Genomic DNA, 25,788 nt, shown 5'->3' with positions numbered 1-25,788 from the left:
CCAAACATTTACCGAGAACTAATGTTGAAAATAAGTTTCCCTAATCGCGTGAGGATTTTCATCGGTCCATATGTGTATATTATAGAAAGTCACTACATCACTGGTAAATGTTGCCTCATCTGTTACACAAACATAAGCAGGAAAGTTTACTTGATTGGCACATTGCTGTAAAAACTATCTGCAAAAACGCATTTGTTGATCACAATCCGCGGGTAAAATCTGTTGAACTGGTTGCAGATGATAGGGGTGCAACAGCTAGGGCCTTAAGATGCGATGTACGGTACGAGATGCGGTTCCTACTTGCTTGTGAGTCGTTGAGTACTAATCGTGGGGTTCTTCTCGAGGAATAACACTTTCCGTATCTCGCAGCCGCTGAACGCACTGTAGGATTGTATCTGCATATGGGGGGTGCCATTGTAGCCATCGTTTCCGGTACAACCTAGTCGCCGCGAGCGCATTTTTTCCACATGCACCATATCGACACGTTCGGAAATATTAAATGCATTGTTTTCTCGGTTCATTGTAAAACTAGTTTGTGCACAAACTAAAAAATTAAGCAAATTAAGAAATAAGAATCTCTTTTTAATGTAATCGGCGCGGTATTCTTATTTTTTACTTCTTTATAAAAATTACACTGTCGCTATCGTACAAAATAAAAACTTTTGTCTGGAATCTTTCACTTTTTAACATTGATGGGTCGATGGACGATGCTTAATATTTAATAATTAAGTGAATAATGAATTCAATACAAATAGAAAGTCGGCTGACTGCACAAATTTTTTGACAATGTAACCTAACCTTCTTTTAGTATTACTAGTATTAGATTATACCGACTTAAATTATAAGGTTGCATCTCGGGTCGCATAAAAACATTTCCAAAGTTTTTAATAAATAACACAGGGTCGGCCTTCATACTTTCTAGGAATGGTAAATTTATTTGTTACAACTCTGCATCTTCTTCATAATATCCCAGATATCCTAGATGTAAATTATGATATACTCACGATTTAAAGACAAAGCAGGATACTGAAACTGGGATCAACAAGGTAAGGTCTTTATTAAAAAAACTATGAATGATTGAAGAACTGCAGTAGTTAGAAATCTTTATAAAGAAGACTTAGAGACTTAATAGTAGTAGACTTTGCAGTAAGGCCTTTTAAAAACGACTCTTAAAGGCAGTTTTTAAAAAGTATGTACGTAAATTAATCCGAAAGTATCATAAAAATTATTTTGAAGTGGTCTACGTGTGTGCTATCGAAAGTTAAATTTACACAGAAAATTTCTACTAAAAATAAACTGCCTGGGTTTTCTTCCAAAATAAGCTTCCTTTTATTTGTGTTACGTACGCACATAATGATTCTGGGGAGTAAAAAGTGTCCTTTATCGAGAGCTGTCTGCAGAAATAAAAACCTATTCCGACTTCCATATAAGTTTTTAGATTTTATGATATAGCGAATCTGGTATTTGAATGTATACACCCATTTGCTGTGGGGATATTGCGGAACTGGAGAAATGAAAAGTAAAATAATAAAAATTATGAACCGAATAAAAACATAAAACTGGAGCAGTTACACGGAAAAGCTTTTTCTTTCCTCTAAGAACATTTATCATGTGGTATAGTAGGTCAATCTGATGCTACACTACATACTAAATGAACCAGAAAAGAATTCTGTTGTTTTAATTCCAGTTTGAGCTGACACTTTCGGTTAATTTATGAAAGGGGGGTTTTAGAATAGCAAAAGTTTTAATTGAATGTTGGGAAACAAGATAGGCTTTACTAAATTTTCATAAAAAAAACAAGTTTCACAATTCGCTTCAAGCCAAAATTGTTTTCGTGCATTTCAATACAGCTTTATGGTTTGCTTATTTAATTTCTGTGGCGATTACTGCCTTGGGATTTGCTTTGAGACAGACTTTGGGAGTGACTGTAATTTATTTAAAATATTGTTCAAAGGCATTCGATTAGAAATATATTCAATGAAATTATTTTTAGTGAATTTAGTACATCAGAATGATATTGCTGTTAAAGGTACATCTTTTTAATGAATTTCTGTTTTAACTGCCTTGTAAATTGATAAACAACGATTTCTTTGGACTATAAACAATAGTAAGTTGTATCTAAACACGTCTAGTATTTTAAGGTTAATACAAGGACGTAATATTTTCAAGGAGTTTAAATTCTACATAATGAGTCAAAAGGATCAGTCCTGTTGGCGCAATGTTGGTTATTATTTATTTACATTTTTTTCTTTTCTGTGCAGCATACCACTAAATATTTACGAAATATTTGCTAAGGGTCGTATGACACTGTACTAAAATTAGAACTAATTTCAGTAATTAATTAAGAACTTTTTAATCTTGCATAGTATCATACACTCTTATTGCGGCTAGTCAAAACAGAGGCGAATTTTAAACCTACGACCTCCATCTTATCCACGATTATGTCGCGAATTACCTCTTTCACGCAACCGTTGAACATTTCAGTGATATCAATTATATTTTTAATGCGGGATATGTACGAAAAGTTTCTTGGATAAGTTATAAATCACCCCGTGTGGATGTTATAAGTACTTAATACATTTTTACAAAAAGTGAAACCGACAAAAAATAGTTTTTACAACTGTAGTCCTTTAGTCTAAACCAGACCCAATAAAAACAAGTTTTCATGGAAAAAGGTCCGTTCGAGACAGGATAGAGGCGTCCAGAGACGGCGTCTACGGAAAGGTAATAACCCTACTGAAACTTTTAGAAAATGATTTCCAGTAATGTTTCCTCTGGCAAATACTTTGGGCTGTACATTTAAAGCCTGGAGGGGTATTTGGGAGGTGAGTAAGTTGCAATAAAAGCTGGTGTATTAGCGGTATATTGGGGTTGGATCTGACGTGCGAAACAAAGTATTTAAAGTTCAACGAGAACGTTCTAAGAATAACAGCCTGGAAACGTAACGTTAAGTGCTGATCCGCCATTTTAAAATTTATGAGGAGACGTGTGGAAGACTGACTGATTTTATAATGTAAAATTTGTAGTGTGCGCGATAATTTGACCAATACAGCGCTACAGCGTAAGGGAGATCTATGTCAATTTTAAAACACAACGACTTTGGTTATTAAAAGCAGTATTTTAAAATATGCAATTTTGCAACGGGTGTGAATACAGCAACGGTTTTCCAGCAACAATTTTTCAGATTGTGATTTTCATGTGGTAGTACCTGTTAAAGTTTTCAACATTTATAGATTCAAATGACTCGGAAATCGGATTAATATACGGGGAACAATTCCAAATATTTCGAATTTTCACTACCAAGAACGGCGGTGACAACATTTTTAACATTAAGGCGATATTTCGCATTATATTAGCTATGTTTTGTACAAATTTAGTTTCGTGCTACTCTCTCCGTTTCAAAAATACAATACCTATGTACGTTTTGAGCCATAAAATTTGAATAATTCCAAATATTTCGAATTTTCACTACCAAGAACGGGGGTGACAACATTTTTAACATTAAAGCGATATTTCGCATTATTAGCTATGTTTTATACAAATTTAGTTTCGTGCAACTCTCTCGGTTTCAAAAATACAATACCTATGTACGTTTTCAGCCACGAAATTTGAATAATTCCATTTTTAATATTAAGGCGATGTTTCGCATCGTATTAGCTATTAGTAAGTTTGCCTGTAGGTATACCGGTATTTTTTTTAACAATATCATTCTCCTGTTTTGTATGCTAAATTGAATAGAATTTTTAGTAGTATTTATGCAAACAATAACTTAATCTCGTATATAAACAAATTTCTTTTGCTACGTCTCCTTATAATTCCACGCATTTTTCTTTGCTAGATTTACTGAAAGTAGTAAAACTGGCACGGAATACATATTAAGGTTTTAATACCAAAAGTACTGTTAGTCCGGTCAAATTAGACCAAAAAATAAGAGTGAAGGTACATAAATTTACAACAGGCTGAAAGTGAGTAAAATTGTTTAAAACATAATTAAAAATAACATATTAAAATTCTTCATCGTTCCGGTACTAGGAAAAAAATTTACTCGAGGTCAAGGGTCAGAAAATGGGTTTTTCGCAATTTTCAGCTAAATGGTAAGTTTTATCATAAAATTACCTACGACAAAAATTGTAGATTATAAAATTATCTATAAAAAATGCATCAATACTTTTTTTCCTAAGAGCCGCCGTTTCTGAGATATAACGATTCAAAAAGTTGTAAAAGTTGTAATCGTCATAATATGCATAAGTACGCCACGTATATCTCTGAAGCTGTAATATAAGTAAAAATATTTTTCCATCGGTGATTGTAACTTATACTTAAAATATAGAATATATATAAGTATAACTATGAGAACATCAGGTAAAATGTAACCTTGAGACAACACGTAATAACTGGTTGTGATACGACATCTGCATTTTACAGGAGAGGTAAAACAACAGTTTTTAAAATGTTTGAAAAACAAGTTTTAGTTCAATGTGCTGAAGTTTTTAAAAACAGTAATTCAACTCCACAAGAAGTTATCACCAACGGAATTCACTTTCTTCTTTCTATGGAGTTCCTAAAAAAACTACCTGCTTAGATAAGTATCGATATGCATGTTTAGTTAAAATAGCAATAAAAAATAAGTGCAATTAGCTTGTCTTCCTCCAACCTTAGTTGCTGCTCATCAACATCTTTTTCGGGTATATTACCAAGTTCAAGTGTGGCTTGGTTATCAGTTAGACCCAAAAGACTGGGGTTGGAAGCTGGTCGACAATACATTAGAACTAATTCAGAATAGGCCTATTGGAGAAACCACGTCAAAAACACGCGTTAAGTACACTACCTCATAGGTGGCGTTGAAACGTGTGCATATTATGACGATTACAACTTTTACAACTTTTTGAATCGTTATATCTCAGAAACGATGGCTCTTAGGAAAAAAGTACATTTTTATTACTACATTGTGTGTATTACTACATTTTTTATAGATAATTTTATGATCTACAATTTTTGTCAGAAGTAATTTTATGATAAAACTTACTGTTTAGCTGAAAATCGCGAAAAACCCATTTTTTTGACCTTTGACCTCGAGTAAATTTATTTCCTAGTACCGGAACGATGAGGAATTTTAATATGTTATTTTTAATTATGTTTTGAACAACTTTACTCACTTTCAGCTTGTAATTTTATGTATCTTTGAATGTCTAGATTGACCGGACTATGTAAATAACGCTAATTGTACAATTTGCACCAACATGTAAAATGTAATGAGACAGAACAAAAAGTTTTCATCTTCAAGATGAACCGTTACAGTTTTGTTCTCATATGAGATCATATTTGTTAAGGGTCAGGTTGTCGTTTTGTTTTAGGTAGGTATGTAGTTAAATGTTTGGGTGTATAAAAAATATTGTTATGTAGTTATTTTGCAGTTATTAAGAAAATTGTCAATTTAACATTAGTAGTTGCCACTGAGATAAATCATTTTCTTGCATAGGCAGCAAAGTACCCATTTTTCTGTCTAAACAGGAAAAGTGAAACTTTGGTTATCATTATCTATCGACAGAATAAATATTTTGTGTCAACTTTGTGCCACTCTCCTAAATAGTTGAATAATATATGCGACAAATTAATAAATTATTCTCAAATGCTGTCAGTGTATTAAAATTAATAGAACTATACACAAATAATAATAATATTACGCAGAAGAACAATACATTACTTATGTTCATTCTATATCTTTTGAAGAAATAATTTAGATCTGCTCTCGAAATAAATGAAATAGTGTTTGGAAACCGATATTAGGAAAACGTAGGGGCGAAATCTGGACCATATATAGCCTTACTATTACTCTAATGTGTGCTAAATTTTCAGTTAGTTTCGTTATCCTATTTTCTAGTTCTTAGGTAATGAAAATGTTGAAAAAATCACGGTTTTCTACCTACAAAATTGACACCTGTCAATTTAACTCGTCGTAATTTTTTTGTTAATTAATTAATTAATTAATTAATTAATTAATTAATTAATTAATTAATTAATTAATTAATTAATCAAGTATTATTTATCATTTTCAAAAAGTCCTGTTTATTTTAGAACCCACCTTGCAGTTTTGTTAAATTGTCATTGCTGATTTCAACTACATCAGTAGGGAGGAATAACATAGCTATGTAAAATTGGTATATACATTGCTTGAATTTATTTATTTCTTGTATAATTTTAGTTTTTCTCTATTTATTTGAGTGTGTCACCTGTGAAACTAAATTTAATAGATTAATTAAACTAATCTTACTTTGTGCGAAATGAATCAGTCCTGAGTTGTTTTAATATAATTATTATTGCCTATTCAAAACAAATAAATAAAATAAGTATATTTGGTAAATGTACTTCATTTTTCGTAAATTCCATTTGAATTCATTTGCTTCCTGATTCCTTCTGGATGTTTGTAACTTCCTCCATTACTCTTAGCAATAATTCCATGATTATCTCGTATTTCACTGGGATGCTCTTGAAATTCCAGATTAACGTTATTAACTGTTTTCACTTTTACTCATTTCCTGCTACGCCCTTAAATGACACTCTGTGATTTATGCAATTTTCGTTCCCAAATTTCCCTAACCAACGGCACCCAAAAAGCTTTTCTATATAAAAGAGGGCGAGCCAAATTAAATTACGGCCAACGAATGAGCTGATTATTTGACAGTCCATATTGGGTTTAATTCGATTTTCATCGAGCACGACTACCTGTACAATTCTTGTCCTTGTATCGATGTTTACGTCACAAGGGTGTCCTACTATTTCAATACCAAAGTTTTTTAATTATAAACTCTCAAACTAATTCGACGCTCCAACTTTGCTATAACTGCAAAATTACGACAGGTAATATTATAAGCCTGCTGGTTACCCCATATTTCAGGTACTACACCCCGGAATATTTCGCTTTTGTATTCATTTATTCACCACTTTTAATTTTAAACTTTACGACATTTTAATTTATCAAGGCGCATTCACAATTGCTATTTTAATTCCTCTGGCAATTTTTACTAAAAATTTAATTCACATTGTAACTGGATCGAAACGAGATATAAAAGGAGAAAGAGCAAAGATTGATTTAAATGTGTGAAAATACGGGTTAAAGTGGAGCGGAAAATCGGAAGGAATACTCGAAAGAATTTAAGTAGTTGATTTATAGATTGACTTCGCGGCAGTTCTGAAACTAAAAAGATTATTTGAATGACGAATTTAATGATTAAGGACTCGGATAACAGAGTGATTTGAATATCGTTGAATATTCGATAATTCCCCCAAAGACAAACGTGTCAAGGCTTTGCAAAAAACGGGTCCAAAATGTATAATTCCCAAACAATTTACATGCAAGTAATATCATATATTTCCTTGTTACTTTGCGATATACTAGTAAATTGAAAACATAGTTAAAGAATGTATTAAATGATTTAGAACTATAACTACCCAAAAGTAGTTACATTGCATTACACTATAAGAAAAATTATATTCACTCATTTTCAATCAATAATGTATCAATTTTTGTCCAATCGTTTGGATGAAATTTTCCTCTATTAGTACGAGTATGCACAACTAAAATTTTATGAGTGAAACTATCAGTTTTGCAGAGGAGAAGATTGTTATCTGCTCCGACAGTTAGGCCGCACTCAGAGCGGTTAGCTCCCCGAGGACTAGGTCTGTCCTTGTCCAGAAATGTGGACACGCTCTAGTCATTAACCAGACGAAAAGAAGTAGAGTTGGTTTGGGTCCCAGGCCATATAGGTATCTCTGGTAACGAGAGGGAGGATCAATTAGCTCGTTTCGGGTCCAGGGGACCCGGACAGGGACCTGAACCAATCTTAGGTATCACACGAGACAGCATTAACGGGGCCCTAAATAAATGGGCCTAGCTACGGCAAAAAGAATTTGGAAGTAGCTCCAGACCAGTTTTGCTCTTGCCAGAGCTTTTACTGCTGCCCGACTGAGTAGACAAGGTTCTCTTTACCCTTATGTTCTCTACCGAAGACAAAGGGCAATTGCATGTACTTCAGCTACCTACAAATAGAGTCGTGTTGCTTCCCAAGAACACAAATCATTCGAACCTAGCAGCTTATACCATGTATCTACTCCAGAATCATATTGGTTCAATTAGTGCACGATACTGGTGATCCAGACCTATTTCTACCTTATCATCGAAGTTTAACTAAGTATTACTTGATTTTTGAAAGTTCAACCATAGAGGCTAATCACTATTAATTTCGAGACTTGTGATTAGTCTTGTTGTATGGTAGTGTCTTAGGTCCGCCTAGCCGGGTGTCTTGGCCGGTGGATTTCGATCTGCCGAGGTAAGCATCACGGACGCAGGCTGGAATTTGGATGGGTGACCTAAGGCAGGCTCGCGGACGTGGCTGTGGCAGCCTACCAGAGACCTGGGTCGCTCAACATTTGCCGCATGCGTGTGGTCCCCGATAAATTGTAATGAGAACAGAGCAAAGAAAATCTCTGTAACTCAAGACCATGCTATCATACATAAACTGTACCTAACTGTAAACTGGCTCAAATTGAATAATTTAAAAATAACTTTTTTTGTCTAAAACCCTTAATGACATTTAATACTTAGGAGGCACTACCATCTCTAATTAATAGGAATATTTCGAACTGTAATTTTATCTCAAGCACTAACGACACAAAAAATAATTTTCAGCGGAAGCACTTCTACTACGATGCCGAGAAGAGAATTAAAAACAATTTTATTAAACTTTAGGAGAGAAATAATTACGTGGGTAATTGAAGAGCTCGGTCTGTCGATAATTTGCGATTTGTTTCAAGCCACGAAATTTGTACAAACATATCTGAACCACTATTATCTGCTGGTACGACTACAGCCATGCATACATATAAAATATAATGGAATATTTGGCTGGGGAATATATTCGCGAGATAAGTGTATTCAAATTCACAGAGCAATTTATACATAAAACAAAGTGAAATCTAAGATAAGGAAATCTATGCGATCCAATTCGGTGAGTACATGAATCTCATTTTAAGCCCAACTTGCAATTCTAGAAATCTCGACAGACAACTCAATGCTAGGAAGCCTGGGAATTTTAAGCAGCAGATATATCTTCCTCGTATTTTTAATAATATGGCATAATTCTTTCTTGCACCTTTACCGGAAAAGAGGCGCTGAGCAATTTTTCTTTCAGTTTTTTATATTAATATATTTGCTGGTAACTCTTGATATGTACCAGATAAAACTTTGATGTCACAGAAACGAAAGAGAATATTGATATGAATTAAAAAATTATATATGATTTAGTACTGAATCTGAAGAATATGGAAATATTAATCAAAAGAACACCGCCGCTTTACTGCATTTTTAAATCTGCTCTATTATTTTCCTGACAGTATCGAATTTACAATTCCTAATAGCAACCCATAAATTAGCAACTGAGCAACTGTAATTTAAAGAAACAATTTCCTTTTGACATGTTTAATGTTTGTATTGATTTTACCGACACTCTCTAGCCTTCTAATATTTTAGCTGAGAGAAAACATGGTCGAAAGAACAATATATTTTTTCGCAAGCTCCGACTTACATAATTAACAAGTTCCTTATCTCCCCGGAAATGTCTTAATGGGCCTGCTTCTTGCAGTATTAAAGTTACAATGCAGAAGATTTTTAATTGCATCTTGGAGCGTTATTAAAAATGAATGAAAATTACCGGGTACAGAGAGTTATTGATTTCGTTAGAGAATTTGGTTCACTGGTGCTTGTCCAATAGATGCAGCTGATTGTGTTTATTTCATTTACGTGGTTGAAAAATAGATAATAAATTGTTTCCTGAATCCAAATCTAAACATATAAAACAACAAAAATGCTACTTTTGTGATTGTTAGAAGAAGAAGTAAACAACAGATCTAGCGTTGGTAAATTTAATTTTTTGGGATATTCTGCAACAATGCAACCTCTTTGTTTTTCATAGACATTTCTGTCTTACATATTAAAGTTGACTTTGTAATCGTTACCAACCCGATGGCACAGATATCTACGCCAATCAGAATTGCTATCACTTGTTAAAAACACAATTGCTTACAGTAAAAAATGTTTGACGAACCGGTGCTCATCTCCTTAACTCATCTTGACAAGAGAAAAGTCCAAGATGAATACGTAGACTTGGAACAAATACATACAAAATTTGAATTAAGTACATAAGATTACAAATCACAGCCGCTTGGAAATCATCCAAAGTTTGATTTGTTTCCTGAATGAATATTCGATGCAGACCTAATATAGGAGAGAAATATACTGCAAGTAAAATGTGTACCCTTCCATATTTAAACGCAGTGGATAAATATAAATGTTACAATGTAAGTGCGTCATATTAATACAATTGTGAGATTATTCTATGATTTATAAAACATATATCTCTCAAGTAATTATCTGGTGATTACAATTACAGACAATTCTTCATAGTTTCCTTGTACTACTACCCTTACGGGGTACCTCAAGGTTCTATTCTGGGACCACTACTATTCCTACTGTATATAAATGATTTCCCAAAATCTGTGAGAAACGACGTGTTCGCGATTCTTTTCGCTGATAACACTAACTTATCCATAGCCAATAATGTTTTGGATGATCTGACGGTGGACATTCCAATAATCGAGGATGACGCATTACATTGGTTTACTTCAAATAACCTATGCCTAAACGCATCTAAGACCGAAAAATTGATGTTCAGCTTGCGTGAAATAGACGATGTAAACAATTCTGGGAATATATTTGGATCCGAAATTGCAATGGGACAGGCACGCCCACTACCTCTGCAATAAGATCTCCAAGGGTATCTATTTAATCCGCAACTTGATTAGCAAAGTATCTCAAAAAACGTTAATTACTGCTTATCATAGCCTTATTCACTCCCAAATATCATATGCAATCCTGATTTGGGGTCATTCACCTTCAGCTGATACCGTTTTTGCTCCTCAAAGAAAAGCCATTCGCATAATCTCGGGTTTAAAATTCAGAGCTGACTGCAGAGCACAGTTTAAGAAACTTGGTATTTTAACAGTGCCATGTACTTACATACGCCAGTGTCTTTTGTACGTAAAAGAAAATGAAGAGTCGTTTACTGTCCGTAGCCAAATCCATTCTCATAATACTAGAAACAAAAATGACATAAACTTAAACTTTCATCGCTTAACTAAAACACGTAATGGCACATCATATCTGGGCATCCAGTTTTTTAATGCATTACCAGCTCCAGTACGTCATATCAACCCAACTTTATTTAAAAGAAAAATAAAACACTTTCTATTAACCAACGCATTTTATACTACGCAAGAATTTTTAAAAAGTGATCTCACCCTAATATGACTATCTTAGACGTAGGCTTCGCACACTTCAGTTGCATTGTTTCAGTTTTTTTCTTATTGCATTACTCATAATCTTATTTTAACATGTATCATTTACTGTTTGTTTGTTTTGTTGTCCTCTTACAAACATTTTATTTTAACATTTGACAACCATTTATTCCTTGTACTTGTATTGTTTTATTACCATTTTCTTTGTTTTTTAAATTATGAACTAGTTACGTGTCAACACTGTTATACGCGTGTGTGTACTGTGTTGTATATGTATTTTACTATTATTTTTTTTCATAATGATTTTTTATATTACTACTAAATTGTTTTTTCTTTGACGTGTGTAAACACTTTTTGTGTACTAACACTAATAAATATATCTATATATCTTACTTCCTTAGAAACTGTTGTATTATATTGAATTACCCGTCATTACCTTTGAATTTTCTTACTCTTTTCTTCTCTCGTATTTCTGTTGGCATTGCGATATTTAGGTTTCCATTTTTCAATCAATTCACTGTAAACAGTTGCATTGACGAAACGTATTTTTTCTCGGCGGGAAACAAACTAGGTTATTTTCGATAAGTTTGAAAGAATTAATCAAACCAGTTACTAATCCATTTTCTTTGTAAGATATTTTAAATGATAATTCGCTAGCAATATCAACATCCATGTTGGTTTTATTAAAAAAAAAGTAATAGATATAAATTAGTAATATTAATCTTAAATCAAATAAATGTGAAACCATCATTTTCCACTTTTGCAATGAAGTTTGGAGTTGGATTGCAGTGAATTGAAATTTGTGATATACGTTTACAACAAAGCTCGCCTTTTATTCCAGGGATATATAAATAAATTTTCTGATTTACTGCAAATCGCATTACAGTTCAAAGCCTTTTGACAAAAGAGGAAAATTAGTTTGTGTGTTGTTTACGATTACGTGTGGACTACATCGGAAAATAGTTTCCTATGTTGCATATGTCCCGACACCGACAACGTTATATCGTGTACGGATACAATGCACGATTTTATTTTTATTTGCGGATGACTCATGTGTCGACATTAATTTTTAAAGGCGGAATGAGGCTTTCAGTTGTGTTACGTATCCCGCCGAACCAAATTGATTATAATCGAAAGTTCATAAAACAGCGTCGGGTCGTTACAGTGCAAGTTGTATTATTTATGAAGCTGTCATTTCAAAGTAACAGTTCTGGATAAAATAAATTTCAGAATCATTTCTAAAATTTATTTGGCGTGTCGATACTGTACAGGACGTAAAAAACGACAAGAACTGTTTATTTTCAATTAACAACTGACTTTGATCGGTGTAATTCACGTATCTATGTTTGAAAGTTATACTGCTGCGTAGTAGCTCAAAATATCTTTTGCTATCTAAGACAGCTTATGTTTATCGACATTTTGATATATTCCCTCTAAACTTAGTCCGCGAGAAGGTTAAATCTTTGGGCTAGCGTAAATTGATTGATTATCTCATATATGCTTTGTTTCTGACAAGACTCAGACTGTAAACAAATTTTCTAAGGCAGAATTGGTTCCATAAGCATCTAGATGTACGTATAAAAAGAACAAAAAATGTATCATTTGTTATTCCATAAAGTAGGATTGAAAAGAAAAGGGAGCTCCGAGGTAATCCTAAGGAAATAGATGTCTAGACTGGAACTGTTTGTTTCCAAACTTTCGTAATTCTCGGATAGGGAGTGAGTTTTTTTTTCGTAATCGAAATGATTTTAAAATATTTGAAGTGACAGCACGGAATAATTTGGCAGCGTGTATCGATCAGTCGATAGCCAGCGACTTCCGCCGGAAGTGGGTCGACTGAGCCATCGGATTATTATCTCACTTACCGACTGAGCGGAACTCTATATTTTATTCAGGATATTCTAGTTATTTCCACTTTGCAATTGCGCCTCCATATCTCCGTGGACCTGAATGTTGAATACAAATTGCAGCGTAATCTTTTCCCTCAAGATTTAATGAAGACGAATTATTTTTTGTTTTACTTTTAAGCGAAATAAGAAAAAATATAATTATCCTTGTTAGCTTCATTTCATTTTGTACATATAACCGTGAATACACCTAATTTGGAATTTAGTTGCCCCCCTGAGAACGTTAAATAACGAAGAATATAAGGTAATTTATTTTAAACTTCGTTTCTTTTTTGGTATTTTTCCATTTTCCTTCGATTTAACAGCATAAAAATATTCTGAGAAATCAGAACTAAGAGTTGTAGGCCATTTCAACAAATTTTAAAAAATAAATGTTGGGGCATTTTTTCTCATCATCTATATATATATGAGATGATCGACATTACTCTGTCATTAGAATAAATAAAAAGTACAAAAGTCATCTCTTTCTCAGAACAATTCCAAAGTGCCGCGATGTATAAGGCAGATTTTATTCAGCTACTGAATAACGGTTGAAGATACAAATTTAAAAGTTAGTGCAATGTAATTCTGTCTCATTAATCACTAAGGTCCGTGAGGTAACCGTACATTCCAGGGGCGTACTTTGTTTTCATGCAGTATTATGAAAAATATAACTTTTTGCAGAAACGCAATTTTAAAATAACAAATGACCGAAAAGGAAGACTTTTTTATAGAATAAGAAACTAAAATACAATGACTACGTGGTGCATTGTCTCCTTTCTCCCGAATTCTGTCTAACTACGGTCTGCGATAAGTACAGTATCGTATTCCGTGTTCATAAGGCTTAACTTAATTTATTAAAAAGCGTCCTGTAAGCTTTCTTTACAAGTTACAATGGAAAGGTAGATGAATAATTTTGACAAAAATTATTTCCCGGAACTACGACGCAACGCGTGAGACGTGGGATATCGTAAACTTGGACACAGAATGCAGATTTGACTGTTTAGGCAATAGGTTGTTTGACACCTTTTTCCATATTGCTTCAAAATGAATGAATGAAAACTTGACGTCTATTTATAAAACTACAACACAAATCTGTTACTGTTACAAATTACTGTCATTTTCTTTTATTAGGAATAGTTTGATGACGGCAGCGTACTAAACAATACTTTTCAAATCAAAATCAAATAAAAATTGAAAAAATCAAAATTTATAAAGTTCATTATCGTTTTTCATTGTAGAATAGTATTCAACAAAAAAAAAAAAAAACAGTACACCTCTTTTGCAAATATTCCATTTCTTTTTTGTCTTCGTTCTCAGAAACTACTGTTGTATCAAACCGAATAAGTATAACAATGTCATTTTATTACACTACACCAATATTATGACTAATGTGTTGTAATGGTGTCTTCTATTGCTATGGTTTAATTAAAAGGTAATGATTTATTACATAGTATGAATGTTACGCAAATGACGCTGTTACGCAAATGACGCCGTCCCTGGTTTTTGCGTCATGTACGGTTCATCTACGGACCTAGCAATCACTTACATATAAAATTTGAACAAAACCTAACCAATGGTATTTAAATTATAAGAAACTACTACAGTGTTAGGAAGATTGTCACAAAAAAAATATAAATGGAAGCAGATTTATTGCATTTTCAATAGTTGTAATTACATTTTTTTCTTTTTCATGTAAATATATAAATTTTAGGTTAAAACCAAAGACTGATAATATCAAAAACATGTCCAATCTTACATTAAGGGCCCCATATTCTTTAAATAGTGTTTTCCGCAAAGACAAATAATTTCAAACATTTAATAACTGAATAATCTAAAGCTTATCAAATAATAGGAATGTTATGTCATGCCACCTGAGTATTTTCAAAGACGCCGCAGTAAAACGAATAAACAGGTGCAAAAAACGATCAAACCATCAAGGTTTTNAAACTATTAGGTACCGTCTGAAATTCATTATATTTCTGTAAAATAACATTTTCATCGTTGACAGAAACAGGTTGAGGTATCGCGTTAGCTAAAAAATCACTAAATAATTGAGGATTGATGTCATCGTCCAAGTTACTCTTATCAGCCTCAGTAATATTTAAATATTGCAGTGTCTTCCAGAAGGTCTTCGGATCATTCTTGAATTTATATTGTAAATACGCTTTCTTTTCCGCTTTAACCGAGCGATTTACAAAATTCCGTAACTCTTTATAACTATTGCAAGACTCAACAGTTTTTAATTTTTTGAACTTATTATATGCCGCATTTTTAAGTCTGATCATCAATTTAAGATTTGGCGTTAGCCAAGGCGCTGGTCGCTTAGTGACTCTCACAGTTCTCATAGGAGCATGTAGATCAAAAACACGCAGTAAATTAGAATTCCAGAACTCTAACATTTCATCTACGGTATTTAAAGAATAGAGCACTTCCCAGTTTATTAGATTCAAATCGTTTCTAAATGCCTCATATACAAAGTCTGAGTAATCTCTATAAGTCACAAATCTAGGTTTCAACTTAATTTTTCTGATTCTCAGGTCACATTTAACTATAGAATGATGAGAAATTGGCTCCATATCAACAACATGTGTGTCAATAACAACACTTACATCTGAGGTTATGAGTAAATCAATTAGGGATACAGAATTTCTTATTTTATGGGTAGGTTGAGTGATAATTTGTTTTAAAGCATATTTTTCCAAAAGATTACTAAATTTTTTAAAATTTGGATTATTATTATCAAGAAAATTGACATTAAAGTCACCTCCAAAGAAAACACAATCAAATTGTGGAATGAAATCAATTAAAATATTTTCTAAATGAACTAAGCAATTATTAAAATTCGCGGAAGGGGGTCTATATACTGTGCCAAAACAAAATTTCTGTCCACAAAGCTTTACTGAAATCCAGAGGCTCTCTAATAGACTATCTGTTAAAGTAGGACATTCTAATACTTTAAATTTTATGCCTTTTTTTACATAAAAGGCCACACCTCCACCCCTGCTACATCGATCCTTACGGACCAGGTTATAATCAGTAATATTAATACCCCTACTAGGAAACGACGATCTAAGCCAAGTCTCAGAAAGACCCACTATATCTAAAAAGTTTTCTGTAATAAATTCCGAGAACAAGTCAAATCCAGTAGAAATAGAACCTATATTGAAATGAGAAAATTTTAATTTTCTGTTATATGCCATTCAACAATAATTTTGGCGACTCGTTAATAAACAGCTACTGTAATATAGATCAGAAGCTACAGAAATAAATATATTAACATGTTAAGGAATCAATAGCAAAAACTCTACAATACAATTTATGAAAAAGTGGAACGAAAAGGTAAAAACGGACTGAACAAAAACTAAGCGTTGTAGTTCTACCTCGTCGATAAATTACAGGTCCTCTTCACAAGTGACCAACCGTCTTTTTCTCTCCTCATCATGCCAAACATAGATGTTCCCGTTAGTAGACCACGCCTTCTTACTTCCAAACTTTCGTTTTGCAGCCTGTAGTAATGTATAACGTTGCTTAGATAGGTCTTCAAAAATGGAGATACTGCTATTTCCAAGCTTATTTTTAGCTTTCAATACCTCAGTACGCTTAGCCTGTCTAAGGAAATTAACAAGTATAGTACGTGGCTCTTTTGAAGCATCACTTATGCGCCCCAAGCGGTAAACATTGTTTATTTCTTCAGGATTGCAACGTACGCCCAAACTCGTGATAAAGAATCTCACTACATTGTCAATAACAGAGTCATTTTCCTCCTCCTCCGGGAGTCCGCGAATTCTCAAGTTATTTATTCTGGTGAATTGATCCAAGTGATCAACCTTTTCAGTTAATAAGGCTATATTATTAGTATTAGCATTGACAGAACCGCTAATCTGTGAAAGGGATTTGTTTATATCACATAATGTGTCCTGAATGCTGGAAAACTTTTTCTCCATTGAGATTTCTACCCTTTCAACGAACTGTGCACAGACTTTCTGAATTAAATCTTCAGTCGATGAATCCACTGGAACTTTCCCTTTATTTCTGGTTGGCATCATTTTATCGACGTGGTACACTATCCTAGTGCACACCAGTTAGCCTCTTAAGGATATCTTAATTCGAAGAAAAGAAAACTAACTATTGCACAAGTGCACACAATACAAATCGCAGTCAACAGTCACCGACCTCCACATCGAATGTAAACACTTTTCCAGAGTAAAAATGAACACTTTAAGTCCTCTGTGCACCCGACCACATACAATTTTAAAGAGAGCACCAAAAACACGTCTACTCGCTAGCACACATTCGATCGAATTCGATCGAATTAACAAATCTTTGAATCACTGCCAAGTCGAGACATGCCTAAAGTGTACGAACCTAGACCGGCCTATTCACTCTTAACTTTCACCACGTTTCTTATGGCATTTTTTGGTTATATCCAATAATTCCCTCTTCAATTCTTCTGTTAAGAAATATTATCATGTATACGCCTATCCAAACAACTGCTGTCAACGTCAATTTAAAGCTAAAAATGTCGATCAGTTTTGATTGAAACAAAAAAATTGATCAATCCCTAGTCAACATTTACTGAGCACTAGAAGCCAATCGACTATAATTGAATCCCGCTTTAATAATTGAAATTAACGACCTCTGTTTCTAAAACTTTTCAAGTTCATTATCTGTAAATTATAATTCTTTTGCTTGATCTACTCTCCTCGTTAATTTTTTTTATTGTATTGGAAAGAAAGAATGATATAAACTTAATTAAAATAAAAATTAGTTGGCAACTTTCTCCCAAAGTTTTCGAGTTCGTAAATGTTAAAATTTTAAACCGGTGGGTTGCTCGAAAAAGCATTACTTACCTGAAGAACTCCAGCCTCGGCCTCGCCCGTATTCAAGTAACCCGAAAGTCTAAATTATCTTTCCAAATGAGGCTTTTAGAGAATCCCCAAGTTTCACTTGGAAGCTTTGATCTTAATCTCATTTCCTTATAATTATACTGTTATATGGCGTAAACATATCCTCTTAGTCCGCCTTAAATCAGCAAAGCGGATAATCTTTTTATGCTCCACGTTTTCTTATCCAGATCATTAGTGAATTGGTTGTCGTTAGTATATATTATTTAAAATAAGGAAGTTTCTTAGAAAACAATAGTACATTAGATGTCGTATAAAATTAATAGCTAATGTCCAAAGTATCGATATTTATCAAATTATTTATATGAACTGTAATATAAGTGAAAACAAATTTACTTTTCTGTGTAGGTTCAATCTATAAGTCGTTAATAAAAAGTCTGATCTCGCCCAAACCAGATTGACCCAACCATTCTTTCGTTGATCATTCTTTGATCCTATTGCAAATGGATCTTGTGAAATAACATTAGGGTAGGACGAAGTGATTTTGGCTTCATAAATCGACTACCCGAGTCCTGTCTAGCCAACATTTTGAAATACGAGATGATTGCGCCCATTGCTACAATTCATATCACAGCGTAATAATAAAGCGAACACACAAAACTAATCCATTTATAAGCAGTATATTTGAGGTAGGACTGCTATTTAATTACGTACTAATGTGTCCATCCAACAATTTATTGGTAATTTTATAAGTGATTCTCCTTTAATTCAAATATTCCTCTTTCGCAGCCATGTTTTATTAGTATTGACCGATGTATAAATTATGATTTATAGGGCAATTTATTTGAGCAGTAAGCTGTTTAAGCATTAGCACAAATCCATCAATAAGCTTGAATAATGCATAGGTTGCAATTGATTTTAATCCTCAAAAAAATGGGACATTTATAACAAACTTTTGTAGAGAGAGAATAAGAAAAAAGAATCTCTCTCAGATGCTTTTAAAACTAAAGTATACCCTGAATTAATCTAGCTTTCCAGTTTTAATAACTTATTGATTTTAATGTCCATCACAGATGTGCTCATTATTCCAACAGTTGAATAAAAATAATCACCCATGATTATTCAATTTTATTACAACTGAAACAAAAATAATGAGGAGAAAGGAGAGAATTATTGGGATGAAAATGAATGAATTTATCATGAAAAATAAAAATTAACTATTTACTTGGACAATAAATTTATTTAATGAAAACGTAAAAAGTCAGTGTTTTAGATATTAGATAGTAACTTAAAATAACGATAATGGAAACGTTAAAAATCAAGACCAAGATGAAAAAATAATATAGCTGACATTTTTAAGGCGATGTTTTGCATTGTATTAGCTACGTCCTGTCCAAATTTAGTTGGTGCATCTCTCTAGGTTGCGAAAATTCAGTACCTATGTATGGTTTCAGCCACGAAAATTGAATAATTCCAAATCTTTTGACTTTTCACCACCAAGAACGGCGGTGACAACATTTTTAACAGGAAGGCGATATTTCGCATTGTATTAGGTATGGCCTGTTGAAATTCGGTTAGTGCATCTCTCTCGGTTGCGATAATTCAATATACAACGTATTAGAAGTTCGACTGCCTTAATTTTAACAAACGATAGAATACATTAAAATAAACAAAAAAACCTTATATGACATGGGTCCCAAACTCAACCATTTCCGATAAAAGAATTATGAAAATATCCAACTTGATTAATTAAAGAATATTGACATAACTGCGTGTATAGAATACCATAAAATACAATGTTTATCACCTTTTTGAACTTCTTGAATTAAGCATTAATTCTAAAAAATACAGTTGTAATAAATTTAAAATTCGATAAAATTCATATCGGGCAATGTGACAACGGCGCGGCAGTTTACTAACACGATGTACTAAGGTGTCCTGCACCACCAATACGCAATTCAGTTGGTATCTGGATTCGACCGTGTCGGTGTGTTTTTTGCGTACCACGATTTTATCTTCTTGAGGTGTTTTCCAGCGAGATTTATGATTACTCTATGTTGAAGTAATGGCAGTCAAACTTCTTACACCTTGTATATGTATCTTTACTTTGCGTTTAAGAAGAATTGTTTTTCCAAAATTAAAGTCCAAAATATAAATTTCAAAATTAAATCAAACTAAAATTGCATGTAAAGTAATCGTGTAAAATCTGGTTTCAGGTGTTCTTTTAGACAACCGCGCAAACGAATTGGTTATCAAAGATTAACACAAAACCCACCTCGAATTTCGAATATCTTAATGCAGCAACAGCTGAACTTTGGAGCCATTTGCAGCTGGCGGTTTATGGCACAATAAATTATTTCCTCGATTGCCTCCTCAAATACGAAATAGTTTATGTTACCAGCTGAATTACCCTGGAATGTTACAGGGCCTCTATACAACTATGTTCATAAACTCGACAACACTTATTATTTTTTCATGGAAACATATATATAAAATCAATAACAACTTTTATTAGTGCGGGTAATTCATGACATTTTTTAAGTATAGGTGCAATCGATTATGTTACTTCCCCAAATTGCATGGTATACAGGGTGGGCCACCAGTAACGCCTCGGTCGCTAGTGACCAAACGGCAAATGTTACAGAAACCTGTTTAGGTAGGTATGTGTAGGTTGATTACGGCTANACTTTTATTTATAAGTACGTGAAAATAATTCTTAAAATGTGGGGTTAGAATAACAGCAAACGCATGTTTTACAAACGCTTTTTTTTTACTTATTATTTTATTTGAGTAAATTTAAATGGTAACAATGAATAAACAAAACATCAAGGATTTTATTTTTTTGCTTGCTTTTGTTCTACACGTTTTACTTTTAAAGATTTCAGTACCTATAAACGCCAGAAATTTCACTATTTCTTGGCCAGGAATATGGCCACCTTAATAGTGTATTGCTTTGGATATATTAAATGTTTGCCTTTTTTTATTATATTTCTGTCCGTTATCGAAGTACATATTAACCTATGTTTTACATTTTTATTTATTTATTTATAGAATCAATTTTTCGGCTTTTTATATCCCCTTTTCCTCCTATCCACTAGATGTGCAGTTTTTTTTTTAAATAAAGATAGGTCCTCACACTAAACAACTTTTGTTCAGTCTCAGGTAAATGGATAAGTTTGGAGGTTGAAGAACAATTAGAACGTTTTAATGTAGTTTCATTCCAAGTACAAAGGCATGCATTCCTGTGAATTATCAGCACTATATATCAACTTACCCGGGTTGGATACTTCGCACGGCAAAACCACAGTGTCCTTGTCTGTGACCTTAAACACTTGACTGGACGTAAGGAATGTTGGCAATGTGGCGGGGTCAACTTTGATGTTGGCCTGCAGGAATCCTGGAACGAAGGAAGAGGACAATTATAAATATACATGAATTACTGGCAATGCATCTAGTCTGGTATGGAACTCCGTTAATGCTAAAAGCCCTCTAATATCTCCACTTATAACGGTTAGCAGCGCCGCTGTTGCTAGTTATCCCATTTTCCGCTTTCTACATCAGCATTTACCGTTAATTTCCAATTAACGTTTTTAGTTAAATCATAAACGATGTTAAAATTTACTCAGCCATCAAATAGATGCTTGACAAATAAGGTACTTTTCCTTTTAATCCGCATTGTATTCAATTAAATGCATTAAAGTGTATTTTAGGAAATCTTGCCAAATGAAATAGATATTAATTTATATAACAGCGATGTTGCGAAAAAAATTAACAGAGTTCGTCGGCAGCCAAACACTGGCCGTAAAACACAACAAAAGAATCAATAAAGATATTGACTCAAATTAGTTTAGGTGTCTCATAGTAACTGCCTATATAAAAAAGCTTATAAATGGTCGAAATTAAAAGAGATCTGAATGACTATAACAACCAAATTCGGAGAAGTGGTATTTACTCAGTAATTTAGTTACGAATAAATAATATCAAAATTAAAATCGTATTTCACTTCAATTATATGAAAATAAGGTTAATGGATGAAGAAAAAAATTGTTTTTTATTTATTTTTTCTTAAACCATGAAAGCCATATTTAATATGAACTGTACGAATGAAAAAGCTCTATCGATTTTACAAATTACTGTAAAAATAGATCAATTATAGGCGTCCGTAATGGGCTCTGATATCCCCAATTTTCAAAATGATTATATTTTTTTATATTGGTTTATTCTAGAGCAGGTCTCTTATTATTTTTAAAAGAAATGCTTAATTTCTGAGAAAAATGGCTTCTTATGGGTTCATTACATGTAAAATGGTATATATCAAATGCTGTTTTTTCTCTCTTCAAAACGGGTACAAAATACCGGTGTTACAATTTATAATACGGCTGTTGCAGTTTCCAGTTTCATGAACGCATGAATAGCATTTTTCGTCACAATTGTACTTTAATTTTACACGTAATTTATTATTTCAACATTGCGCGAGCAATTACCAATTTTTATACAGCATGTCAAACATAAAAATCTATTTGTAGTAGGACAAGCACTTTGTTAACATTAACGCTATTCTTTTTGAATAAACATTACGAAATTCATTCTCTTTTGAATGTTTGTGAAACATTCATATGCGTATATGTATTATTACAAAGCATTTTTATAGAACTACTGACTTTTTTCATTGTTAGTTTCATTTGAAAAACTTCCTTAATATTTTTGTATATTATGATTAATTAATTTTGGTTGCGGCGTATGTTAAAGAATTACCTGTTGTTATTTTAGTTTATAGTTGACATGTTTCATATATGATATACGTCACTATGAATTAAGTATTTTTATACAACAGTTATCACCAGTATGGCTATAAAAGTAATTGAGTTTTAACCTATTTCTCATTATTATGAGGTGTTTACGTGTCATTATTTAATAGAGTTTAAAGCTTCAAACACAAATTTTAACCTTGCTTGTGTGTAATTAATCAATTTATTTAAAATAACACAAAAAGACGGAAGGAAAGATATTTGCAACTACATACAACGCTTGGATTAATTATTTACGTAACCTCATTCTACACATACAAAGAAATAATTTACGAAATTAATTTTTTAAGGTTCGTTATATATAGTCGTTCCGATCTCAATTGAAGAACCAAGAGGTTGGCAGTATGTACCAGGTTCGGTCGCTGACGCAGCAACACGGCATTGAAATATTTGAAAAACTTTATTTAGCCACACCCATATACAGGTCTGGTGGCCCAGTTCAAGAATGAAGAATGAGCGCGCGGGCAAACGCGGCACAAACACAGCAGCACTGGGTGAGATGGCCATAAATTCAGTTGTCAACAAATGGTGTGATTCAAAGAATTTGGTGTGATTCAAATAATTTAATTTATTATAGGCACCTTCTATTAGTCATTCGTATTACAATTGCGAAAGGGGAAAATAAGAGGGATATTTTATTTATTAATATTATTACAACATGGCATTTTGGAGACCTTTTGAAACGGTACAAAATGAAATTTACCATCAATAGAATAAAATTGTTTGAGGGCATAAATAATTCAAATATGTTGTTGGCCAAATTAACACATTTTCTACACATTATATACAAATTATTATAACTTTTTACCTTTAGCAGAAAACTTTTTCAGGAACGCCTATGAAACTCATTAAATTTTATTGTTAGGCGTTTTTATACATGTACAACTGACTTTGGAAAGACACCTAGTTAAAATATTGTCAACAATAAGTATTTTAGAGAGAGTAAGAGTAAGGTTAAAAATCGTTTTAAGATGTAGGCACCAAGGTTTAATGAGATCAAGGTCATTTTGTAAATTCAAAGAAGTTGATAATAATAACAAGACTTCAGCATAGGGCGATCCAGATCTTTGTAAAACATTATGCTATTTTTAATAACTTACGTATATTTTAAGCTATAAATTGTAGAATAACGAATCACACAAACACTAATTATTGTAGAGCAGGGGCAATTTTATACAAGTAAAAAGAGGAATGTTAAGGGGATGCATTTTATGTTATGAAACAACAAAGAAATGTTAAATGGAAGCGGGCGCAATCTGAAATATCCTTTATTTGCCGGGCGTATACTTTACTGATTAATCCAATTTTCTCTGTGTAAGGAAATACCGAATTGTGTCTGAAACCGGTGAAAAAGTTAGTGTTGACGTTGAGTCGAGGTCTGGCTTAGGAACAACTCGAAACATTTAATTAGGTCAGCTGCGCCAATTAGCCAGACCATTTCACATTGCCTCCGAACTGTTACGGAATGCAAAGCTGCGATGCCCATACGCGAGTTGATAGTAATTGGAAAGAAACACTATCATTATTTGTTTGAAACTTAGGTCGGTAGAATTAAGAACATCCAGTCGACTGGAACAATACGCGAAGTGATATTAACGCAGTTCAGGTTGTTCACAAAGGGAATTGTTTGCGTCAGTTGAATAGTCTGTAAAATTTTGTTGTTACATTTAAAAAGGACAAATAGAAACAGAGAACATTTTAAAATTGCCAGTAAATGTAAACTAATTATAACAAGGTTTCTCTGTACGCAGCGTTTTTGTTGAAAAAATATTACCCGAAGGTTATTCGATTGATATCGGAAGATGGTATAAAAATCCGAAGAAGCAAGGTGAAGAGAATAGTGAGGATCTAAAGCAACCTCCTAGTCCAGCTCCTGAATAATTGCTTTTGCGATGTTAGGAATAAAACAGATGTTGTTATCGCGCCGCAAAAATTATTTGATGATGTCTTCCTGACCTTTTTTCTTGAGTTGAAGGCTCAAAACCAGTTGTTAGCAATAAATCTCAGAAGCAGTTCATAGTAGATAACGTCTTCTTTGCCCAATCGATGTACATCGGCTTACTCAGTTGGGTACCAGTTTTTTCTCGGGGAGTTGCCTTCTTCTAAGTATCGTTTTCGTTCAAAACATACCTACTCACAGTCCATCGTATTAGCCAATTCCCGATTGACGTAGGTCATCATGATATAAATAGTTTGAACCATCTTCATCAAAGTCAAATGGTTTTTCTGAATATGGTATATCGTTCAAGTTAAAATAGACTTCTGGGACGAGGAAACAATTTTCGTGATGTACTCTACCCAATAGCGTTCTCTTCGTAAACTGTACAAATGGTTCTAACAGCATCTGTTGCCTGAATTCTTCAATTGGACTCGAACAAAAGGACATGAAAGAAGCACCTGTTTTTTTCTACTTGACACTCCATATTTTTTGCAAATAATTGAGATGACCTTTGCTGAAATTATGGTACTAAAGCAATTCTAATAACTCAGGCACTCTTGTCATGGAAACCAAAAACATTAAGGCCTTATGCATCGTTCCAAAACAATCTTTGTAGGAACTAAACAGTTAAGTTTAACAGCTTAACCACTGTTTAAGTCTTCAAAAATTGAATTTCTAAACCTGTTCCAATATAATTCAAGTTTTAAGATTCGGAGTTAATCATGAGACAACAGTCTTGATCTTTTTTTTCATATAGACTAAACTAATCACTAATTAATATTTTCATGTACATTGCTTTCATTCTGTTCCACATTCTGACGCATAAGTATAAACTTCATAAGCTTCAATTAGTTAATCGTTCTGCTGTTATGGAATGATTTTACTAGAATTACCCAAAATTAATTATAAGTTGTCACAATTCATAATAGCCAGTTACGAAAATGAAATTTAATGATATA

At 33.0% G+C, this 25,788-nt stretch overlaps 1 protein-coding gene across 1 annotated transcript in view; it reads right to left on the bottom strand.

Moving 5' to 3' along the window:
• LOC108906053 (limbic system-associated membrane protein) overlaps nt 1-25,788 on the bottom strand; it is a 522,137-nt gene that overhangs the window by 255,577 nt on the left and 240,772 nt on the right. The window contains exon 3 of the mRNA XM_018709195.2: nt 21,357-21,479. Coding sequence (XP_018564711.1) covers nt 21,357-21,479 — 123 coding nt within the window. The remainder of the gene's footprint in view (nt 1-21,356; nt 21,480-25,788) is intronic.

This window comes from Anoplophora glabripennis, unplaced genomic scaffold (assembly GCF_000390285.2).
Source record: "Anoplophora glabripennis isolate ALB-LARVAE unplaced genomic scaffold, Agla_2.0 scaffold55, whole genome shotgun sequence".
NCBI lineage: Eukaryota > Metazoa > Arthropoda > Insecta > Coleoptera > Cerambycidae > Anoplophora > Anoplophora glabripennis.
Note: the sequence above shows the minus strand (reverse complement) of the source record. Positions and strands in the feature narration are given on the sequence as shown.